We start from the raw sequence: 25,617 nt of genomic DNA, 5'->3' as shown, positions 1-25,617 counted from the left end.
ACCAAGTCATCATTGCCCTTGCCAATGACATTGAGTCGACTTGACATACATGTTTTGCCGTCCCCTCAGTTTATCCCTATCCTAGTCACGCACTTCAACAGCCATCGCTTAGGGACGGCTATGAATAGATCGTGGATGAGACAGAAGAGCAGACAAACAAACAAATGACTCGCCATCTTCGGATAAGCACCTCTGGCATAAACAGAGGCGTGTTCTGTGCCCCTTCACATTTTACCTGGCCACCTTCGTCCTCTTACAGCTGTTTAGCTTGTAGTCTCTCAGTAAATTACGCTATACTTTCGTTTGTTTATTTCAGTGTTTGCGTCATTCAGTAATACACAAATTCTTGCCTATTAAAGAAAGTAAGTTTTTATTTATTCATATATTTCTTTGTTTCCTCATATTTAAAACTGCGTGTTACTTTTGTTTATTTCAGTGTTTAGGTCAATCAAAAATAATTCAATTCTTACTTAATAAAGAAATGGCGCTGTTATTCACATATTTCTTTGTTTGGCCACCTATTTATTCATCGGGGTGAACTAGCTACGTGAATAGAAGTATGCAGATTTATAATTCCTTCATTGGCTACTAACTTATTCATTTGCATGATGAAATGAAAGTAGGCAAATGAATAAATTCACCATTAATACGTGTGCTAAAGCAGATTTGTTCATGTCGATTAAAATGTGTTTATTTTATTGAAATTTAATCTTTTCATAACCCATACGGAATAGTAATTATGCAAATGAATATATAAATATAAATAAAGGGGAGAAATGAACCCAAGCAAGCTAAATGTCAGGAGCTTTCGATATTTGGAGAATGGCCAATAAATGGTATTTCAAACGATGAAGACGCACTGACGCAAAGACATCGTATCGGGGTTTAAATGCAGCCTGATTTCCGTCACGTGCGAGTGAAGGGATCCCCTCTTATCTTCCCTTTTTCCTCCTCCTCCTCCCCCCGCTCCTCCCCCCTCCTCCCTCCTCCTCCTCTTGATTTCACCCCCCACTCCCATATTCCACCCCACACCCCATCTGCCTTATCCTTCTGACCACCCCTTCTGTTTATTTCTTATTTTTCTATTTCTTCTGTCAGTCTTTTCTCTGGCTTTTTTTTTTTCTCCCATCATAAATCCGTCTTTCTCACTCCCAGCTTTTCATTTTCTCTTTCTCCCTCCTTCGTGGGTTACTCGTTACCTTTCAATTCACTTCCATTTTATCATTTTCATCCTTTTCTTCCATCTTCCGTCTTATGTCCTTCTATGTTTCCTTTCTTTATATTGAATTCCTTTGTTTCTTTCCACCTCTTCCATTCTTCGTTTCTTTCTGTCCCCTTCTTGTTTTCTTTCTGTTCTGTATCTTTCTTTTGCCTGTCTTTCATCCTTAATCAATCTTTTATGCTTCTTTTTTTTTTCTTCACCCCAACTTCTCGGGGATAACTTCGCAGAAGCCATAGATGAAGGAAACTGGATGAAATTTTTTGGGTTGGTCGTAGACTAATCATCCGTGCTTATTAAAGATACGGGTGAATTGGAAACCTGCCCTAACCCCCATTCTCTCTCTCTCTCTCTCTCTCTCTCTCTCTCTCTCTCTCTCTCTCTCACAGATATTACACGGAAGAAATGCAGCTCATCATGTAACAAACTAAAGAAAAACCTTGCATTTATTGATTTAACTAAGCTTATTAAAAAATGAAGAAAATGAGATTATATACAAATATAAGAACTAGTGAATATTCCCTGATAAAATTAGGTGAATAAGAAACGGACAGAAAAAAACATAACCCCATTCAAAGGAATGTATACAAAAAATAAATGAATATGTTAATAAATAAATGAATACAAAATCTATTGTATGAGTCTCAGAAAGTTACGTTAATTATTTTGAATAATGTGATTTTCCGGTTCATCAGTTTTCGTTCTTTAACTGCTTCAAACGAGGCGTTTTCTTGCGGAATGCCTGCTTTTTCTGTATGATACCGTTGACGTGCAAAAAAAACAGTTTCTATTCCTTCCCTTTTTCAAAATTAAAAACCAAGATATGAAAATTCCTCATGTGGAAGAGAAAAAAAGAATCAACGCTACGTGTTATGTTCCAGAATGAACACTACTACATGTCAGTGAAAATGCATTTAGCTATTTGTGTGGATGTTGTCTAAATTCTCTCTGATATTTGTGTGTAAACACAAATATAAAAAAAAAAATTGTCACTTGAAAATCTGTACTCATATGCCTTTGCATTTACAAATAATCATGTCAACACTAACTAATCTAAATGATCCAAACACGAACTGATATGGGAGCATCATTTTTACGATTATACGTTCAGAATTACACCTTCATGGAGGCAGTTAATTATCTCGCTTTTGCATAATTCGATAAGCCCTGGGGGAGGAAAAAAAGATCAAGGTGGATAGATTGTAGATTAAAATGTGCATTTTTGTTAGCTCTAAATAAACTGAGAATATTTTTAAAATCAGAAATTGACCTATTTTGTCATAGAGTACGAGGTGGCGTCGTCCGTATTGGATAATAATAATAATATAATAAAATAATAATAATAATAATAATAATAATAATATATGATACAATGTCTTCTCAATTCTTGTACTATAATCTTTTCAATTGTTGCCTTTCTCCTTATCCAGATTATGTACATCGGCCGCCTCTTAGCAGATATCACCCTGAAGAAAAAGAGAATAGTGAAAAGTATTGAGAAGATATTGTATAATAATAATGAATAAATAAGTAAGAATAATAATAACAATAATAATAATAATAATAATATGGTGTTTGGGAGAGAGAGAGAGAGAGAGAGAGAGAGAGAGAGAGAGAGAGAGGCAATTAAAGGGAAGAGGTGACTACCGAAGTATATAGCAGTAATAAGGGGTGATCATACCACCAGCTTACTCGGGACGCGTGCTAAAATCTACGGTCAAATAGCGTGTTTCACCAACGAAGATTAAATATGCTATAGTTTATTAGAAGTAATTGTTCTGTGGTGTTTAGCTGCCCATTGTTTATTTTTTACACTTTCATTATAATAAAGCATAAATATCCTATCCTATTTCACCAATTAAAGTTAAAATAAATACACTATGTTTTATTAGAGGTAATTGCTCTGTGCTGTTTAACTGCACATTATTTATTTATTACATTTTCATTCTAATAAATAAATCATAAATATCCAACCCTAAAATTCCTGTATCTTTAACTCAACGCGAAACACCTTTTTCAGACCTTTTTAGGCTTTTCCATAGGGCTTTCCTACTCCCTTAACAAGAACAAGAGCAAGAACAACAACAACAGCAATAACAAAGTAATTTGTAGGCTTACTCCCTGAGTAAGCGAAAAGATTAAACATACTAAAGCATGAAGCAACTCATCTGAGAGTACTGCTAGAGCAGTACGGGTTGTCCCACCGACCCCCAAACCAATTTCTCTCCAGAGACCATTCCTACAGATGAAAGTTGAAGAAGACACCATTATGGTTCCTGAAAAGGTTTATAGGCCTAACTCCAACAATATTCTCCCGAGAATTTGATTTTGGTAAAGCGTCCTCGGGTCTTTCGCGTCCCGATTGCACTCCGTTCCAAGTCTGATTAGACTGGAAAAATCTAGGGAAATACACACTGAATGACAGAATGAAGGACAGCCCCCTTCATGCACATTTTTACATGTTAGTTTACTTTTCAAAACCCTTCAGCCTGGTAGGAAGAATATCGACGACAAAGCAAGCGTGACAGACACACCAACGGACAGGGATAGGGAAAGGCTACTGGGACTAATAAAAGGCAGGGAAGCAGACACATGAATACAAGTTGCAGCCTTCAAGCGGAAGTGATGCTCAGACTGACAAAAATTAGTTGACACGAATGTTTTTTTTTTTTTTTTTTTTTTTTCCCTCTATCTGGAGCATATAGTGAGATGGACAGTTTTCCTTTGATAAAGCACGTTTAAGTGAAGACTTTTTCCCTATCGAACTGTTTGTAGCCTCTAATCGTGTGATTCTTACTGTCACTATTTATATTGTTGAAAAAAAAAAATCCATTTTAAGCATAAAAACAACATACTTTATTCTTTAATAAGAGTTATCTCAAAAGTTTGTAAAAAAAAAAAAAAAAATAGAATATACGCAAACTCCGTTTAAAGCAAGTAAGACCACTTTTATTAGGAGAGAGAGAGAGAGAGAGAGAGAGAGAGAGAGAGAGAGAGAGAGAGACTTCGTCGAAGAAATCTGAAAAAAAGCTTATCTCCTCTCGGTGGTGGGTACCAGATGTTGGCTACACAAATTTACGATGTCTATTGCTGAAAGACCCCGGGGGAGGCCTAACAATAAGGTCTGTGGCCTAAGGGGAAATCACCAGAGCTCCCTCCCGAAGGACTTACCCCACATGGCATCTACCAGCGCTGTGGCAAATTTTGTTTATATAGTATTTTGAGTTTACATAATTCCTATTTATTTATAATATTGGCCTGCTGTCACCATCTCAATGTATAAAAATATTTGATTTCTATTGTTTATTTTATTATTCACCCACATCATCGATGCTTGTATATTGAAAGTATACTATATCCATATCCAGCTGTTCCCAATTACAAACGCCATTCGTTTTCTGCTTTCATCTTTGCTTGTCCTCTCACTACTCGTTAGTATTCCTTCATTTCATGTGTTTATTTTACTCATGTACTCTTTACTCATTGTATCAAGACCTTCTGAACTTATTGTATGTTTTGATGGGATTTTTAGCCAGTGAAAGTCTTCTGTAAATTTTTCATCCTTAAATAATATAAACTTTAAGTGCAGTCACTTTATTCGTTCCGACGACCTTCCTTCTCCTGAGGGACGACATGTCCTTTGAACTGGGAATACGTTTAATCTTTCTCTGAGCGCAAGCTACGCGCTAGGTCTTCTTCACTCCCTATCAGCCGTCCCCCTCTCGTCTTCACTTTTAATTACTGTGACGTTCTTCTGCCTAAGGGCAACACTTTCTGTCACCTTCCCAAGCCGAGGACAACAGCCCTGTCCACCAACGCTCGAAACTAGAACCTTCCGGAGGCGAGTATTGGATTATGACTTCCCTCGGCTCCCCTCTCCCCCTCCCTCCAGGAACACCACCATCACCACTTCCTCCCCCCTCCTCTTATTCCCTCGCCATCACCTTCTCCAATATCGCCACCTCCACCACAGCCTCCCCCCACCTCCTCTACCCAGCTACAAGACAACTCCTTCCCCGTGAAATTACTTGGGACGTTCACACTTGACGTCAACTTTCATCATGCAAATACAATACCGCGAGATCGAGAGGAAGCAGGAGTGATCTTTTCGCCTTTCTAGAAACCTTCTATGTCTAGGAGGGAGGGAGGGAGAGGGATGGGTGTAATGCCAGTGGGTTGGAGTGGCTGCAAATGACAGAACAGTATTCAATCTTTTCAACGTGAGATCGCCTTTATTTACAATGTTATAAACTCCATACTAGCAATCGGAAATGACGATTATGTTGTGACGAATGACGATACTCAGGGGATACTTGGTAATTAGGTTTTACTGAGGCCGCCGGTCGATACGAAGATGTCTTTCTTTGTGTTGATTCATCTGACAGTGATAGCGGTATTTTCCCCCATCTTCTGCTGCTTCTCACCAGCACCATTACTATAAGAGACGAAACTACCTTTCTATTGCAGATTTTTGGAGCATACTAAAATAACAACACAAACTTCTTGAATTTTTGAAGGCTACTTGCCCTCCGTAGGAAGACATGTCAATGAAACTTAATCATGAGATAGTTGATATGTGCTGTCTTTGTATTATCTCACCAGGCGTCCATTTTCGTTTACAATCAAGATACCACAGTGGATGTTCTCCCCTCTGGTGGGATTAGAATTACAAGGCAAATGATGCTGGTCAACCGAAGAAACAGTATCCTCATTAGCTTCCATAATTACACTTGAAGACTTGCTTCCAGTGTGACATCATTCGTATTGGGCCCGTCCAAGATCAATACCCATCGTGGGCATAGAGTTAATGTTCCTTAGACAACGTTTGTATTTTCATATTATTGCTTTAGTATGTTAGATGACAGCTATTAAAGTTCGGTCAGTTATTTTTGTGCCAACAGTGAACTGCCATTTATTCCTGTACGTTTGTCCCAATTCCTGCCAGTATATCCGACAGAATAAAGGTAGTAGTTTTCACATTTGATAACGTGTACCTTTGCAACTGCAGGAATTCGTATGTGTCCCTTTTTGCTGTAAACCTTATTTTCAAAATGTTGAGGTATTTTTCCTGCTTAAGCATTTATGAACAGGAGAGATTCGTGTACATTTGCATATTTTAAATTATATGGAAGGTAGCTTGGCATTGAGTGTATCTAAAATTTTCTCTCTCTCCAGAATTGAAATCGAAAAACGCAAACACGTCATCCACGTAACTTTCCGAGTGATTAAACAGACCTAAGATATGGGTTGGGGGAAGCAAAGTTCCAGAATATTCCACACAGAGATAGCTAGGACCGGGGAGAAAGAGGAGCCCGCATAGCGACTTCCATATTTGTTTGTACGTTTTTGCGTCGACAGAAAAAGGTAGCAGTAACTTATCATTCAATAACTTCACAAGCAAGAGCCACAAAGTTAATTCCATCCGTCAGGCAAATAGGTTACCAAAGACGACTAGGGAGCCTGAACATGTATGGCTTTAACACGACGATTGCGAGGACAACTAATAGAAATATTTAAAATACTGAAAGGCATAACAAAAGTAGACAGTAACCTATTTACATTAAACGAAAACCAGACAAGAAATAATGGATGGAAACTAGAACTGAAGAGATACAGCACACCCCCTTGTGACACGTGGAATAAACTGCCACCAGAAGTTGTAAACAGCAGCAGTGTGGAAGAGTTCAAAAGAAAGCTAGACAAAATCATTAGGATGCTGTGAATGCACAGTAAAACCTGCTCTTACAGATAAGTGAGCACACGATGTCTCCTCGGATGTACTAACAAGTCTTTGAGACATCCTAATCCTTGTAACTCCTTGTAACTTCAGAATGATGTTCCAACTCTCTTTCATCTAAACAGAAGTTAGTGAAAAGAGGGACATGAAACTTGACCATTTCGTTGGAAATATCTTGCTTCCATTAGGCAATATATAAATTTTATCGACTATTTAAAGTGAGCTTGGGAAAACAATATGACGAATTATTTGTAGTGATTTATCCGATAATACTGCCAGGTACTAGCGGGTCATTTGTAGAGGCTACATCGGTATCATTGGGCTACGTTCTTTACTTAATTTGCGGGATGCTGTGGTACATCAGCTGCAGGCCATTTTCGGATATTTTGACGAAAAGGGAGATTATCAATATCCTTTTACATATTATAAATAACTATTTAAGACCAGCATTAAATTTCAGTTATCACTTACAAATGTCCACATTGTTTGTTAATGTCTGTCAAGTATTTTCATTTGATAAAAGCCGAATAAATCTTAATTTATAATTAAAGTTGATGAAAACGGCAGATAACCCAAAGGCCCGAAAATCCAACTGACAGGCCACTGGGTTGATGATTAATAGAATCTACCAATACACCTCTATGAAAAATCTCAAGACTCATGATGTTTTTCTCTATCATTCAACAAATTCAACAGAAGCAAAATTTAAGGCCTACACCAAAACCTTAATATCGTAATACTTCAGTAATCTGTCTAATTGGTTTTTTGGCTTGCCCTAATGTAGGATTTTTATTTCTTTGTTTGATCCAGACATCAAATTATATACCTGCCTATCAATAATTCATTTTTATGTCTAAATCTCATTTTCTCCAAATGAGAGTATTCCTTCTGGTCGTAGAGCAAGTTGATTGAATTTTCAAGAGGTAGATATTGAATCTTCCCAAACGGGGAACCGTCGGCATTCTTGCATTCTTGAAGAGAATTTGGCATTACGTGATTTTCCCGGCATTTTTTGAGGAAATTTCGAACGATTCATATGTGCGTAGTTATATAGCTACGAAAAATTCCGCTTGCTTGTGAAGTCTGTCCTTGTGAAAATATAAATATTTCTTTTTAATATTTAAAGCCTTCTGGCTCAGAAGTCAGATCTCCTTACAGTAGTATTCAATTTTTGTTTGGGGTTTGAAACCTGATAAACACCGTTAATAGGACTGAATGAAATGCCGTGTAATCAAATATCGCATCGACCAGCCCTGAGGTCATTGTCCGAGAGGGAGAGAGAGAGAGAGAGAGAGAGAGAGAGAGAGAGAGAAGAGAGAGAGATGAATGAAACTGTTGCAAGAGTATTTGTTATTATTATTAATATTATTATTAGAGAGAGAGAGAGAGAAATTAATGAAACTGTTGCAAGAGTATTATTGTTATTATTGAAAGAAGGGAAAAACTCTATCGCGAGAGTATATATAATGGTCTAAAGGGTCCACAATAATACAAAGTGTCAAGAGTCCGTGTATAATTTTTAAGACTTTACAAAAAGCTTTCGAACCCTTCCCTGGGTTCATCTTCAGTCTAAAATACACGGCCTCTGAACACTTTGTATTATTGAGGACCCTTTAGAACATTATTATTATTATTATTATTATTATATTAGAGAGAGAGAGAGAGAGAGAGAGAAATGAATGACTGTGTAGGAAGAGTATTATTATTATTATTTTTTTTTTTTTTTTTTTTTTTTTTTTTTTTTTTGCTCTATCACAGTCCTCCAATTCGACTGGGTGGTATTTATAGTGTGGGGTTCCGGGTTGCATCCTGCTCCTTAGGAGTCCATCACTTTTCTTACTATGTGTGCCGTTTCTAGGATCACTCTTCTGCATGAGTCCTGGAGCTACTTCAGCCTCTAGTTTTTCTAGATTCCTTTTCAGGGATCTTGGGATCGTGGCCTAGTGCTCCTATGATTATGGGTACGATTTCCACTGGCATATCCCATATCCTTCTTATTTCTATTTTCAGATCTTGATACTTATCCATTTTTCCCTCTCTTTCTCTTCAACTCTGGTGTCCCATGGTATTGCGACATCAATGAGTGATACTTTCTTCTTGACTTTGTCAATCAACGTCACGTCTGGTCTGTTTGCACGTATCACCCTATCCGTCTGATACCATAGTCCCAGAGGATCTTTGCCTGATCGTTTTTCTATCACTCCCTCAGGTTGGTGCTCGTACCACTTATTACTGCAAGGTAGCTGATGTTTCTTGCACAGGCTCCAGTGGAGGGCTTTTGCCACTGAATCATGCCTCTATTTGTACTAGTTCTGTGCAAGTGCCGGGCATTCGCTTGCTATGTGGTTTATGGTTTCATTTTTCGTATTGCACTTCCTACATATGGGAGAAATGTTATTTCCGTCTATCGTTCTTTGAACATATCTGGTTCTTAGGGCCTGATCTTGTGCCGCTGTTATCATTCCTTCAGTTTCCTTCTTTAGCTCTCCCCTCTGTAGCCATTGCCATGTGTCATCGCTGGCTAGTTCTTTAGTCTGTCTCATGTATTGTCCGTGCATTGGTTTATTGTGCCAGTCCTCTGTTCTGTCTGTCATTCTCCTGTCTCTGTATATTTCTGGGTCTTCGTCTACTTTTATTAGTCCTTCTTCCCATGCACTCTTTAGCCACTCGTCTTCACTGGTTTTCAGATATTGCCCCAGTGCTCTGTTTTCGATGTTGACGCAGTCCTCTATACTTAGTAGTCCTCTCCCTCCTTTCTTTCGTGTTATGTATAGTCTGTCCGTATTTGCTCTTGGGTGTAGTGCTTTGTGTATTGTCATATGTTTCCTGGTTTTCTGATCTATGCTGCGGAGTTCTGCCTTCGTCCATTCGACTATTCCTGCGCTGTATCTGATTACTGGCACTGCCCATGTGTTTATGGCTTTTATCATATTTCCGGCGTTGAGTTTTGACTTGAGTATCGCCTTGAGTCTCTGCATATATTCTTTCCTGATCGTGTCCTTCATCTCTTGGTGTTTTATATCTCCTCCTTCCATTATTCCCAGGTATTTGTATCCTGTCTCATCTATGTGTTTGATGTTGCTCCCATCTGGTAGCTTTATCCCTTCAGTTCTCGTTACTTTGCCCTTTTGTATGTTGACTAAGGCGCATTTTCTATTCCAAACTCCATCCTGATGTCCCCAGATACAATCCTTACAGTCTGGATTAGGGTATCTATTTCCTTGATGCTCTTACCATACAGCTTGATGTCGTCCATGAACATCAGATGGTTGATTCTGTTGCCTCTTTTCTTGAGTTGGTACCCGGCATCCATCTTCTGTAGTACTTTTGTCATGGGAATCATGGCTACTACGAAGAGTAGTGGGGACAATGAGTCGCCCTGGAAGATCCCTCTCCTGATATTAACCTCTGCTAGTCTTATTCCAGAGCTTGTAAGTATTGTATTCCAGTTGCGCATTGTATTTCTGAGGAAGCTGATGGTGTTTTCCTCTGCCCCATATATTTTCAGGCATTCTATTAGCCATGTGTGTGGTATCATGTCGAAGGCTTTCTTATAGTCTATCCATGCCATGCTTAGGTTGGTTTTCCTTCTCCTACTGTTCTTCATTACCATTTTGTCTATCAGGAGCTGGTCTTTTGTGCCCCTACACTTCCTTCTGCAGCCTTTCTGTTGGTGGGGGATGGTGTGGTTTTTGTCTCCTCTAGGTAGTTGTATAGCCTTTCACTGATGATACCTGTTAATAACTTCCACATTATTGGTAGGCAGTGTAGGCCTGTAGTTACTGGCTATATTTCCCTTACTCTTGTCTTTTTGTAATAAGGTCATCCATTTGGGTGCATGGTGATTTGAGATACAATGCTGGAGTTGTTCTGCTATTCGTAGGGCCTTGAAGTTTTTGAGCCAGTATCCATGGACTTCATCGGGACCTGGGGCTTTCCAGTTTGGCATTTTCTTTAGTTGGTGTCTGACTGTGTCTGTCGTGATCTCTGTGAATCTTTGTTTTATTCTCCCATGTTTCTTCTTCCTTGACTTCCTGGAGCCATGTTGCATGTTTGTTGTGTGATACCGGATTGCTCCATATGTTTTCCCAGAGTCTCTTACTTGGTTCGGCTTCAGGAATTTCTGGGTGGTTGTCTTCCCCTCTTAGTTGGCTGTATAGTCTTTTCTGGTTGGTTCCGAATAGTTTGTTCTGTTGGTATCCCTTATTCCTGTTCGTGTACTGTTGGATCTTATGTGCTTTGGCCTTAAGCCTCTGTTTTACATCTTCTATTGTGTTGTTTAGTCCTCTCTCGTGTACTTTGTATTTCTCGTTGAGTTCCTCCCTTGTTTTCTTGCTTCTTAGCCTTTTTTCTGCCATCTCTTTCAGTTTACTCAAGTCAGATCTCATCACCATGATTTGCTTTTCCACCAGCGCCTTTTCCAAGGAGGTTGCTGTTTTGGTTTCTGTTGGGTTGGTTGTGCTGGTGGTGTTGGTGTTCGAATCCCCATCAGCTCTGCTACTAATCTTGCTCCTGCATATGTCAAGTTATTTGTTTCTGTGATACTGGTGGTGTGTATGCCATTATTTCATTGACCTCACTTGTTTTCTCCCTTAATTTCTTGGTGTTGTAGGCTTTCATGGAGGGGATTTTTGTTCTCTCTGTATCTGGCTCCATCCATAGTCTAATCTTTTCTACCCATTCCGTCCTCTCTGTTACTTCGTCGGTGTTTCTTCGTGTGTCGTTGTTTGATACCTCATCCTCCCTGTCGTCTTCTATGGCGTCGTCTCTCAGTTCGTCTTCGTGTAATTCGTTGTCGTGTGACGTTTCCCTTTCCAGTTCTTCTCTTTCTGTTGGGGAGAGCCAGTTCTTTTTCTTTATGTTCCTTACTTGGTCTGCCAGCCTCTGCTCTGTTTGGGGGGTGTTATTCCTCTCATTCCAGATGTTGACCAATCTTCTTCTATATCCTCTCTCCGTCGGGTTGCTTCTGATGTAGCATCTCCATATTTCCTTATTTTCTTCTCTTGTCCATTTCTTCCTTTTTTCTTCTGTAGCTCCAATCTCAGGCTGTCGATTACTGTCGTGGTGATCAGTTGCTGGATGACGACCTCCAAGTACCAGACCGTCTTCCCCTTCCATTGGGTTGAATACCTGGTGCCCGGACGAAGCTCCTCTGTTGCCAGAGGTTCCATTTACGTCGTTGTCGTTTATTCCTTCATTTCTTTCCATCATTGCTGAGTTTTGCTATTTAACCCATAGCTGGACCCTACCCCATCATGGATAGGTACTCATTTACAGCTGAGTAGACTGAGGAAATTATGGTAAAGATCCTTTCCCAAGGAATCAACGCCGAGGGGAGCGGTCACCCATCCAACGACTGACCAGCCCCAATGTTGCTTAACTTGACTTAAGTCCATTGACGACCTAACCCACTCCTCCACGGCGCCACATTATTATTATTTTTTATTGTTATGGGCATCATGATTATTATTATTATTATTATTATTATTATTATTATTATTATTATTATTATTATTAAGGCGTCTGATAAGGCGCTTTCATTTTCATGCCAATAAGCAAAGATAAGAAGAAAATAACCCTGAAAAAACATTTCTATATGTTGAATAGCATATCCACATGGAAACAATGCTTGAAAGGAAAACGGGGGAGAAAAATAGGTAAATATAGATTAAATGAGTAAATGTTGATTAAATGAATACAAAATAAATAAAGACGAATTACAGTTGCCGTGAATTGTGGCTGTCACGTTGATGTACGCGGGACCAATTGCCTGATGAAAGATAATAGTATGTACTGACAAAACAACAACGCTTTTGAATTAACTGCATGTTATGGGCATCATGATTACAAAAAAGCTCGCGTTGAAAGTGGGGAATGGTCAGTTCATTTCCAGTGCGAAAAGCATTCCCTTTAATTTGTGTGTATGTGTGTGTGTGTGTGTGTTTATATGTATATGTGTGTGTATATATATATATATATATATATATATATATATATATATATATATATATATATATATATATATATATATATATATATATATATATATATATATGCGTGCGCAGATATGCATTTCTGAAGGTAAGATGGCCATATAAAAAAAGCAAATGAAAGAAAATGCTATTTGCTGCGCGCGTGCGTGTGTGTGTGTGTACGTATATATTTATGTATATATGTATGTATATATGTTGTAGGAAGCCCACTAAAATTTGGAAAAAATTGAAAGTTTTTATTTCTCTTTCTGGAAGAGGGAGAGAATGGACTCTCCGAAAGCTTAAATAAAAACTTTCAATTTTTTCCAAATTTTAGTGTGCTTCCTACAACATAATATTCTACTACACGAATACAGTGTTTAACTTTGCTGTATGTATATATATTTATGTTTATATTTAATGTATCGTCACGTTACAAAACTTATCCCCGTAACATTCGTCTTGCCAAGTTCATCAGCAGTATATCTGTCAGTTAATGAATACTGCAAAAAGTGAACTACTGTACAAGAACCTACAGAATGTTGTGACCGCAGTGCATAGTCTCTTAGATCTCATTAACAAGACGTCACGAACACTGACAGGTTTATCACCGTGATTTTTAATGAAGTTTCAGAAGTTAGGTTGTAAAGTCTTGGAATTGTCTCAAAGAGATGGCAGAACGAATAGAGGAAGATTTATGAAGATGAAAATGAGCGTGGAAATCGCAGAATATTTCTAGAAAGTCAGAAAGACAGCCATCAAAAGTGAAAAAGATATATTTGCCAATTTAATAACATTAGTTTTGAACGAATTAAAGAATGATAAGCAGAAATGTGGTAGAGTTTTCTTTTTCAAAAAGTTTAATAAAAAACAGTAATAATTGGGCAAAGTTATTTGTATTTATATATATATATATTTGTTTTATGGCATTTTTACAAAAAAGATAAATAAAATAAGAGAAAATATGAATCTCATTTCATAGAGGCTTACAACGAGCACCAAATATTTTTGTTTTATGTCCGAAGTCACGAAGTTCAGACAGTTGCAAAACAAATATTAATAATAACACTGTTTGCCCGGAAATCGTATATATATATATATATATATATATATATATATATATATATATATATATATATATATATATATATATATATATATATATATATATATATATATTTCCCCCCTGATAAATTCGAAAAAATAAGAACAATAGAAATTATAACTGGCGCGTGTCTCTAAGGCTCCTATTCGCACACGCCGTGGGACAAGTAATATTCTCTCGTAACTTTGTTTTGAGGAAATGGCCAGGAAAGTCAGGCAACGGGAATTGGAGGAAGAGGAAAGGAATGGAATTTTCATAAGGGAAAATGCATCGTGACTTATTGTGAATTTTCCCTGACTTTGCATCTCTCTCCCGGGTGAAAAGGCAGTCCACGAGATAGAAGTTCTCTTTTAGGGGTCGCCTTTTAGTTGCTTAAAATGGAATGGTCAGTTTTCTTATATTTGCTTCTTTCATTGCTCGATTAGTAGCATGTGAATTTTTTTACATTTGCGTGATTGTTAAGATATAACGTAATATATTTTAGGTTTCATTTTATTTGAATCACATTTTTATTAATAAGGGACATTCCTTTTTAAAGCTTTGTTATTTTCCTTTGAATTTATATTTTTAATTTTTGAATAAGAGTTGCAGTTTATGGGAGATTTTCAGTGATTTTCCAATATTTAAATGCGTTTAAAAAGTAAGAATTTTCGTTTTACCTTTTTGAAAATGATTTCCAAGAAGAATTTATTGTTCAAATGGTTATCGTTATTTCAATATTTAAAACGCAGAGTGAATTAACCTTCTTAACTACCGAGTCTTTTTAACAATACTCAACACCATGAATTTTGTTTTGAACTACTAGGAAAATAATGACCCATATATTTTGGGTAATCACTTTTATATAAACATCCAGGGTTATGAAAGCTGTAAAACAAAATATTTGCATTCTCCTCTAATCATTTGTCTGATCTTACTTACATTTGTTCTTAACAGTCGCGTTTACCCTTTCAGAGGAAACGCCTACTGAGAAAATCATGACAGCTGCTAATGAACCCCAGTTCTCAACACAACCAAAGTAACACCTGCTTCATGAATGGGAATCTTATTTACGACATTTATGAATTTCTGTCTTCCGTTTTTCTACATTGCAGTTTTCTTTGATATAATAATTTCCATGAACTCCGTCCTCTTGACAAAGAACTGGCTTCCAAAAAAGAAAAGAAAAAAAAAAAACCGGTAGCAACCGCTGCAACTTCCATCCGTTTAATTGCCGAATTAAGGATGATCCCATTGTCCCAAAAAGAGACATCTTATTGCAGGAAGTAAAGGCTCTTTTTACGACCCAGCGAGAAGGGAGAAAAAACCATAGGATTTACCGTACACGGATGAGAAATGTGTGGATTGAAAAAGTTTACAGTTTTCCCTAACTCTTTGTCCGATTCGGGGAAAACTTGCCCCATTAAAGACAAAATTGGATTTCATGTCGAGTGTTGCTGGAACCTATGGAAAAGGGTGAGAGGATATGGGGGAGATGGAGTGGGTATTTAGTTCGAGGCTCTGAAACACACGCACGTACACACACACACAAACACACACGCACACACACACACACAGAATTTTACTTTTGACTTAGAAAGTATCATATTAAAAAATGATCTGTTTTATAGCTGGAGAGGCCGAGGGACAACTTTAGTAATTTTCTTTTGAATGTAATTTAGTTAGGGGAAGATTTAAGGTGACTTTTGTTCATCCGATGAAATTAAATTCGCAACTTGATCGAGAGAGAGAGAGAGAGAGAGAGAGAGAGAGAGAGAGAGAGAGAGAGAATAGTAATTCACAGTACACAACAAGAAAACTTGTTAGTTATATAATCTCTCCAGCAAACGGAGAGAGAGAGAGAGAGAGAGAGAGAGAGAGAGAGAGAGAGAGAGAGAGAGAAAGGAATGAGTGAGAAAGTGACGGACGGACCGACAGACAGGCTGACAGCAGGCTGTCTGACAGCCAGACAATTATGGCGTCTGAGACTGGGCAACTCCTGGCCTCTGTGGGATGTGGCCTACTTTTAGAAGATAAACATTTGCAATTCATAGTACTCCTCCCTCCTCAAGCAAAGAAAAGTAATTTTTTCTCAATGTTTGTATCTCTAATGCTCCACATAATTCTCTCTTTTACTTTAGCATTGTCCTATAGTAACTTCAGTATATAGCAACATTACCTATGGCCGCATATATCCATCTAATTGTAGAGCGATACATGCTTAATAGAAATAAAACACCTGTAGAGTACATGTAATGATTACTGATTAAAAGATTAAAACCTGCACATAAAGGTTGGTGGGTCTATGTAAATCCACAACTATTCAGTTATTTATTTTTCTGAAACTTCTTAGCCGTTACTTACCGTGTAGAGAGCGCCTCAGTGGCGTGATCGGTATGGTCTTGGTGGTCGCGAGTTCGATTCTCGGGCATTCCACTGAGGCGTTAAAGATGTGTATTTCTGGTGATAGAAGTTCACTCTCGACGAGGTTCGGAAGTCACGGAAAGCGGTTGGTCCCGTTGCTGAATAACCACTGGTTCCATGCAACGTAAAAACACAATACAAACAAACAAACAAACAAGCTTGCCGTGTAGAACCACTACGTTTAGTATTTTAAGTCTGTGTCTAGTTAGAATTAAGAAAAAAAAAAACTGAATTTTTGGCTGAATGATTTCTCGGACCCTCGTCAGTGAATCTAAAACTTTTCGCAAACGGACTTTGGCTTATGAAACTGGGAACCTGGTATTTTGACACGGACCCAGGATTTCGCTGGAAAGTTGCAGCTAATTTTAACTTAGTATTTTTCTCGTACTTTAAAGAAAAAAAATTTCTTTTTCCGGAGAGTTTTCTCTGAAGTTATTCCATACATAATTTTAAGCTTCCTACGAGTGCTTTTTAACGCAGATTTTCTTAGACCGATCTAGGGATTCTTTTCCAGATTATGCCTTCCTCGGCGTACATATTAGATTTCCCGATTTTTATTCATTAGGAAGACATTTTTACCGTTGACCCAACAACATTTTTCATTGGTGCCCCTCCTATTGTAGACAGTTTTATGCTTCATTAACATTTCCGTCGATAAATCTGAACACAAGAAAAATTATTATATGCTTATTTATATATGTGTTTATTGCTTAATTTATCATGAGTGAAATATACAAAACTTCCTTCATACAGTATTGCACTTCTCATAATCGTATTTGTTACTGCTGTATGCAAATATAATTCGGAAAATCATACGGCCATTAAGCGCATTTATTTCTATTCTCTTCAGTACTGTAACCATAGAATTTTTTTATAACGATGAGACTGAGTTCGTTATAGAGTGACGAAAAGTATTGTTTTTCTTACTGGTTTCTAACAGACTGAATGTCATTCATTAAAGTGCTAAGTACTATAAAGCAAGGCGTGATCCGACCTCCAGCTTACTCGGGATGTGTGGAAGATTTTCCCCTCACTCATAAGTTGTAAACATTATAGTCCCAACTTTTAACGTAAATTAAAACCTGCTAAAATCTATTGACAAATAGAGCCTTATTTCACCAACGATAATTAAGATAGATATGCTATATTTTATTAGAATTGTAATTTTCCTGTGCTGTTGAACATGCACATAATTATTTTTTACATTTTCATTCTAATTTATAAATCATAAATATCGTATCCTAAAATTCCTGTAACTTTAACTTAATGCGAAACACCTTTTTCTGACCTTTTTAGGCTCTTCCACACAAAAACATGATATTTTTTCCTCCAAATTTTCTTTAACACATTGCATAGGAAAATGTAAGAATAGAATAGATTACAAGGGACTTTTAATTACGTCTCTACTTTTAGGCATTGTTTCGTGAACAGAACTAACTTTAGTTACAAATTATTTTTGCTAATGGAGTTGTGTAACTTTCCAATGTATTTAGAAAACTGCATCGAAAGTCTCTCTCTCTCTCTCTCTCTCTCGCTCTCTCTCTCTCTCTCTCTCCTCTCTCTCTCTCTCTGAGGTCGCCATATCTTGTGTTATCAAGGTAAGTTGAGAAGCTTTACTATTTCAAGCGTTTCAAAATTATTCATCTCCTATACTGATTTTCACTTTCTTCTTATGAATGCAACATATTTGATGACTTACACACACACACACACACACACACACACACACACACACAACACACACACATATATATATATATACACACACACACACATATATATATATATAATATATATGTGTGTGTGTGTGTGTGTGTGTGTTTGTGTATGATTACTTGTACGATTGTGGACAAGCTGTAGATAAGATTGGAAGAAACAAATTGCATGTTCCACGACCCGACTTAAGGCAATTGGAAATGGCACCGAAAATAACAAAATCCCCACAAATTGAAGAAGAGACACCTCAGTCAGCTGATCTAAACTAATTTAAAAGAGTCGAAATTGAGTTGAGAAGCTTATTTTAACTTTTGGTACAGTTGTTTTGAATTTAATCTGGCTTGTTAGGTTTTATTTCACCAGGTGGCTCTTATGTACCATTTATTGATCTATATTTTTGCCTAATTATTAGTGATTTATATTTTTTGTTTGATTTTACTTTTGTCTGCTTTCTTTGCACAGTATAGTAATTATCAAGCTCTTCTATAGTACGCAGTCATTCGCATTTATATTGTATAAGTAATTAAAATATATTTGAAGCCTTTTGTTGAGTTTTTCATTACTCTATTTCAGTTATTATTCTACGATTATTATTCACTGTCAGTTAATAATGTTTCTGATTTGATCAGTGGACATTATTTTCCCTGAATGATTAGAAAATTGGCGTCATTTTTGTATGTTTACCAACCCTCATCTCCTCTCCTTTTAAATTGCCTGTCTGTGAAAGTCAATTCCTCCTTTTACTTGTTCATTTTTCCCTTTTAATTCGTCGATCTCTGAATGTCATTTCATCCTCAATTAATCTCTTCTTTGATGATCAGCTGACAGCGAGTGAGGTATTGATTTAACAACTCTCAAAGTCGTCTTTGATGTTGCACTGGCGCGTCCATTTCCTTTAGGACTGAATGGCAAGTAAAAAATGCTCCGAAGTTTCTGTCTTCGCCGCAATCGAGTTTTCTGACAGCGTTTAATCAAGGCCACCGAAAATAGCTATCTTTCGGTGGCCTCCGTATAATGTTGCATGAGCCGCTGTCCATGAAACTCTCAGATGGCCATGGTGGCCTGTGTTGTCGCGTTGCCAGACGCATGATTATGGCTAACGTTAACCTTAAAATGAAATCAAAACTACCGAGCCTAGAGGGTTGCAATTTGGTGTGTTTGATGATTGGAGGGTGGACGATCAACATACCAATTTGCAGCCCTCTAGCCCCAGCAGGTTTTAAGATCTGGGGGCGGACAGAAAAAGTGCGGACGGACTAAATTCCGTCAATGTGAATTTTGTTTCTTTCGCTCCGCAAAGGAGTTGGCGGCATAAGGATGTTTCGAAGCGATGGAAGACATCCCTAGGATTCCATCAGATAATGGTGACACTTTGCCCTCGGCGCATTTTTTGTCCATTTTTCTCTACCAAGACGTTTTGTAGGTAATTCTAAGGAAGAGCTCCGCGCAGGAATGTTGACTAATGAACATTTTTGAGTGACCAATATAGATGAGAGTGCATATGATGCATTACAGGTGAGATAACATGAGAAATGTACCGAATAAATGTGAGAAATCTACCGTATTTTGTTTGTTTTGACTGAACAGTATAATATATATAAAAAAGAATGTATATGATGCAGAATAATTGAGCTGACTTGAGAAATTTTCCGGAATACTTTTTATAAACTTAGTCTTTTGTTTACGTTTCCACGTAGAAAATCTCAGCGGGACGCCATGTTTAACGTCAGCCCGTAAGTAATGAGCTTTAAAACAGAAACAAGAGAAAGTAAATTTCTCACATTATGTCGGTAATTATCTCACGTTATCTCAGTGCTGCATCTGATACATCTGATACAACAATATCTATTTTGCCCCTTAAACACTTTTGATTAATATTACCGTGCGTAACTTCCTTAGAACTGCCGGTTTATTCAAGTTCATTCATGGGATTATGCATTCTGTCAGCTGATAGCGCGGTGTGTTTATCACGAATTTCTCTCGTATCTCGTGTCAACTTATCACCTCTTCAGGGTATTTCCGGTCTTATTTTTCTCACTTATTCTTTTACTAAACGTATCTTTCTCCAACCTTGTGTATCTTCACTTGCCGCTTCATGTCGACAGGTACTCGATGAGCTTTTTCGTTGTAAATTAACTCTGACCTTGCAACGTGGCGAGGGGTGAATATTGAATGTGCGGCTAATCAGGTCAAGGTTACGACAGAAGTGTCTTTGTTTCTGTATGTACACGGGTGTCCACATACTATGATACACAAAGCGGTCAATGGTTTGCTTTTTGTTTCAATAAATGACGATTTTATATTGGCATCTTGGCCTTGGGTCAAGTAAATCTCAAATGACAAATATCTGATGTCAATGATAGTTAAAAATAAAATCAAGGGAATATAGAAATACGGACATTAATGCTTTCAAGTTACCATCACATTAATATCTGATGTAATCCAGAACTCAAGGGTAATAAAATTCTAGATGTTATTGCTTTCAAGTTCCCGAAACATTGATGTCTAATGTATCATATTAACTTACACTCCGATTTTACGACAGTGTCAGCAGGTTTCGCGAGCGCCATGGCCATCAATGTCGACGCAGTTAATTAAATGAAACCCTTGTCAACGAGAACCCTGATTTTCACATTGATGAGATCGCAGTTCCGGCTACTGTTGTGTTTCAAATTGATGAAGATATTACAGTTCGATAGGATTAAGATCACCTTTGTTGCTTCGGTCGACGCTAATATTGGTATCGGGGATCAGGCGCGATGCTTTCCGTGTTTATGTGTCTATTCAGGGTCGGTCCATAGCTGGCAGGTCATTGCCTCGGGAGAAGTCACGTAGTGGACTGGTAATGAGTAGTACCCGATAGGTACTTGTTTATTACGTTGTAACATCATGATCATCCCAAGTTGTTAGAAGGTTCTATGCCACATTGTTGTATTTCCCCCCCTGATTTCTGAAACTGCAAGTCGTTATAACAGCATGAATTTGTTACATCATCATGAAGTGCCCTTGCTACGCTTTTTCTTCAACTGCTTTATACTTTCCCTCCTGATTCCTGAAATTAAACTATCTCATTCCATCTGTTTCTATCCCTGTGCGCTTTTATTTACTGTATGATAATCACCTCAAGTTACCACAGCGAGAATTGGCGATGCCACACTTTTTCTTATTCTGTGTTATACTGTACCTCCTATTCTTCCCTTGTGATTTCTGGAGCACTGCTATCTCCTCATTCTTTTTTCCCTTTTGATTCCTGGAGCTATGACGTCTCCTCATTCTGTCTATTTCTACCCCAGTACTGCCATTGTTTACCTACTGGAGAGCTTCCTGTTGGTTTAACGGCAGTCATTCGTGGCTTTGATTTCATAGACGACGTAGAGGGTGTTTACAAAAATCAAGATGGTGTTTACAGAGAGTAAGATTTATTTAGCTGATAAAAAGAAGAAAAAAAAGACAGTTTCCAATTTAATGGAACAGAAATATTATCTGGAAAAGATAAAGAAAACACATGAGTTGTAGAGAGAAAAAGAGTTGAACCGACACAGTTAAATTTTTTTTAACCACGTAAGACCTTTGTTCTTTTAAGCTCAGAGAATTCCATTAAATTTCAACCACCTGATTGTTGCGAGATTTGCTGTCTGCACATTATGCGAAACTGAAGGCTGCTGCCTCTTCCCTAACAGGAGCAGAGATAATTCCATTTCTATATTTTATTGTACCAAGTGAGCAGTTTCACACACACACACACACTGCGCGTCCTGGATTTGTTGGTTTCGATGGTTCGCGCCCATGAGCCGACAAATCTCTTATCGACTAAAAAATTCCCCTTCGGTTTAACATATATGAAAATATATTAATTCCGAGGTAGAGCGAATTAGGTATTAAAGGGCATTTGTAGCTCGATGTATGTATATGAATCACGGTATTGTGATATGCTCATATATATATATATATATATATATATATATATATATATTATATATATCTATATATATATATATATATATATCTATATATATATATATATATCTTATATATATATATAGATATAGATATATATATAGATATATATATATATATATATATATATATATATATATATAACTATAAAAAGCCACTATATGTATATAATATATATATATAATATATATATATGTATATATATGTATGTTATATAATATATATATATAGATATATATATATATATATATATATATATACTATATAGCTATCAAAGGCCCTCTAATAGTTACTCATATGCTCATTTAGTGTTTCAGTTTATAATGAAATCTTTCCAGGGAAAATGTTTCAAATCGCATCATGGAAAAAAAATTCTTATTTCAGTTTTCAGTGAAATTCGTATCCCCGGCTTACCAGTACTCAATGCCTCTCAAGTGTAAGTTCTCCCACGCTGTTCGCTTTTGATGTAATGATTCTCATATCCTGATTGACAGAAACTCTCGAGTTGATCCATCCACGTTTTGCTGATAAGTTCTCGACTACAATAGAAAGCAAAGGAAAAAAATATCCTTTAAAGCATCATCGCCAAAGGATAAAAAAAAAAAAAAAATGCTCGCAAAGTTTATAATCTATCTGGAATAAAACTGGGTCAGTCGACGCTAGGGATGAGTGCTCCAGTCTTAAAGCTCATTTTAATATCTTCTCGACGTGGGTTCTTGACCTTTATGGGTCTTCTTTTGATCTCCTCGTGAGGGGAAGGTCAGGCGCTTGCTTCATCGTAAAATTCTGCAGGATAGTGGAAACTCAAATAGTCGTTGTTTGTATATAACTTTAATTGCACGTATTTTCTATATTTAGTATTAACCTCGTACTTTTTTCATCCGTTTGTTTGTCTCGTTACATACTAATAGACAGGAATCGATTACGTACTGCCATTCATAACGTTATTGAGATAACATAAATCCGGAAGCTCAGGCGAAGGAAGGAAGGAAGTTCCAGATTCTGAAGCTCTTATAAATACTCGCTGGCATGTCATTGCCTGTTTAGGATCGAGGATACCAGAAAGTAACTAAATAAATTCTTAAATGATGATGAAAAAAAAAAATCATACTTATATGCCATTATCTGTAGAAAAATGAAGTAAAACGTTGGTGATACGTCTTGCTCAAATGGCCTCTTTGTGTTGCAAGCCGACGGTTTTCGTAACCAAAGCAACAGTCCTTGAAGGAAAAGTCAGAGAAAATCTCGCAATATGATAATTAGCTTTGCATGGAAGGAGCACGAGCAGGGAGAAAGTTTCAAGATGAACATCTCAGAAATGACAGGTTGGAATACAGAGAGACAGAGAGAAATGATACCAGAACTAATTAATAATTCAAAGAAAGAAGATATCAAGAATATTGAACTTGAAAGTAGGCAACATGAATTGTCTGCTATTTTACTTCTGTTTGTAAGTAGGAAAAGTAAAGGCCTCGTTCCCGCCCACAATAGTTGGGCACGGGGATTTACTTAGAGAACTACGACGTGGCGATGAGAGGCAAAAGAAAGGTAGTTGAAGAAATCCACAATTATATGTGAGAGACAAATATATATATATATATATATATATATATATATATATATATATATATATATTATTTGGTAGGAGACCCTCTATTAGGCAAATACTGTTAAAAAGAATGGCAGAATTAGGCGAGTTGATTTTATATATTGTTTTTTCTATTTTCCTTACAATTCGGACGGAATTCCTGTCGTTCATCCCCAGGCACACTACTGTGGCGCTCGCACGAAAGAATCCCCGAGACCTTCGAGGCGAGATCCACAACTTCGCCCAAGACTGGCCCGACCAATGAGAATGCAACTCTAGGTCCGAGCCGCTATAAATACCGCCCCGCAGACTTTCTTAATACAGTTTCTTCAACCGACTCGTCCGAAGATGACCTGCGAGAAGGTCGAAACGTCACGTGATAGCAGCTATACCAGCTATACCAGCACCAATACCAGCCCTTAAACCAAAGACGACCCCGGCCCCGAACTGAACTACGCCTACGGAATAATACCGACAATGACGACGACCCCTGCTTGACCTGGACCTGATATCCTGTTCTAATAAAAGATTACCTTCAGCATTTATAATTTTTTTTTAAATTCCCATTATGAATATTGGCCAGTTACTCAGAAACATCGCTGAGCCTGAGAAGCGAATTGTAAGAACAATAGAAAAAACAATATATAAAATGAACTCGCTTAAGTCTGCCATTCTTTTTAACAGTATTATTATTATTATTATTATTATTATTATTATTATTATTATTATTATTATTATTATTATGGCACTGCACTGGTCTTCCATTCAGCTCATGAGAATTTTATCTCTGTTGTTTCAGGATGAGCGAATGCGGTGCTTGCGGACGTCGTTGGGTGGAACCACGCCTTCTCCCGTGCCTGCACACAGTCTGCACGCCCTGCTTGCACGCCCGGGCTGCTCACATTCCCACCCCTAACACCAGCTCCACGCCCACATATTCCCCGAGCACCCTCGGTTCCTACCCAGCGCCCCCACAGCCTTATGATGGTAAAATATCCCTTCAATCGTCACCCTTACACAGCAACAGGCCGCCCTCGCAAGAAAGGACCCTGTCAACGCCCACGCCCTTACCTGTACCCCCGCCCCCGACGGTCATACCTCCCACGCCCAACCACTCTCCGTCTACGCCTTCTCCAAGTCACCCGAGTCCTGCGTCTCCTTCGAATAATGCGGCGGCGACTCCCAGCGACTTCGTGTCCCACAGCTGTGGGAATCTCAGCCGGCACTGGAATGGGGATTCCTCCGGCCATATTCCCGGCGATTCCAACAACAACAGTGCAGTTTCAGCTAGTCAGTGCAATCAACAGTTCGTCAACGGTAAGTATCTCTTTGTGTCAATGTTTTCCTTTATTTATTAACAGTAGTTTTTCATTTTTATGCACAAATGGCAGTTTATTGTGAGGTATGACCTGCAACACCTAGAACGGAACCTTCAGATGGATTCATTCCATATTTTATGTTAAATAATTGGTCTGAATGCGATAAATGTTTGCTGGATACGTGGATGTACAGTTGCCTCAAATCCCGATCAGTAAAACAACCCTTTAAGCTCGTCGATTTTCTTCAAGAGATTTGAATTAGAAGGTTAAACGATGCATCCCTCGAGCACGTGCTCTGGCGTCTTTTAGAGTTGTGATGCCGAACTTTACCCAGAAGCCAAAACTCGGGATAAAAGTGAATTCCGGAATATTCACGCTCGTGTTTCACCGCTCTAGCGAGCATTCGTGGCAATCATTTTTGCCACCAGCGTAAGCTACTTTGTACAGAGCTTGGTGGGAAAATGCACAATCATACGAGAATATGAGCACGTATAAAACTGCCAAGATAACCATTAAATTGGCGAACATGAAATTTTTCGTCCTAGCAGCAACTTTTTCAAGGATAAATCTACACCGATAATAGTTACCTTATTATGAAAAT

General features: G+C 37.8%; 1 protein-coding gene across 1 annotated transcript in view; it reads left to right on the top strand.

Annotated features, from left to right (window-relative positions):
• LOC135196299 (uncharacterized) overlaps window positions 1-25,617 on the top strand; it is a 210,256-nt gene that overhangs the window by 107,080 nt on the left and 77,559 nt on the right. Inside the window, exon 2 of the mRNA XM_064223007.1 lies at window positions 24,497-25,014. Within this exon, the coding sequence (XP_064079077.1) occupies window positions 24,497-25,014 (518 nt within the window). The remainder of the gene's footprint in view (window positions 1-24,496; window positions 25,015-25,617) is intronic.

Source organism: Macrobrachium nipponense, chromosome 17 (assembly GCF_015104395.2).
Source record: "Macrobrachium nipponense isolate FS-2020 chromosome 17, ASM1510439v2, whole genome shotgun sequence".
NCBI classification, from domain to species: Eukaryota; Metazoa; Arthropoda; class Malacostraca; order Decapoda; family Palaemonidae; genus Macrobrachium; species Macrobrachium nipponense.
Note: the sequence above shows the minus strand (reverse complement) of the source record. Positions and strands in the feature narration are given on the sequence as shown.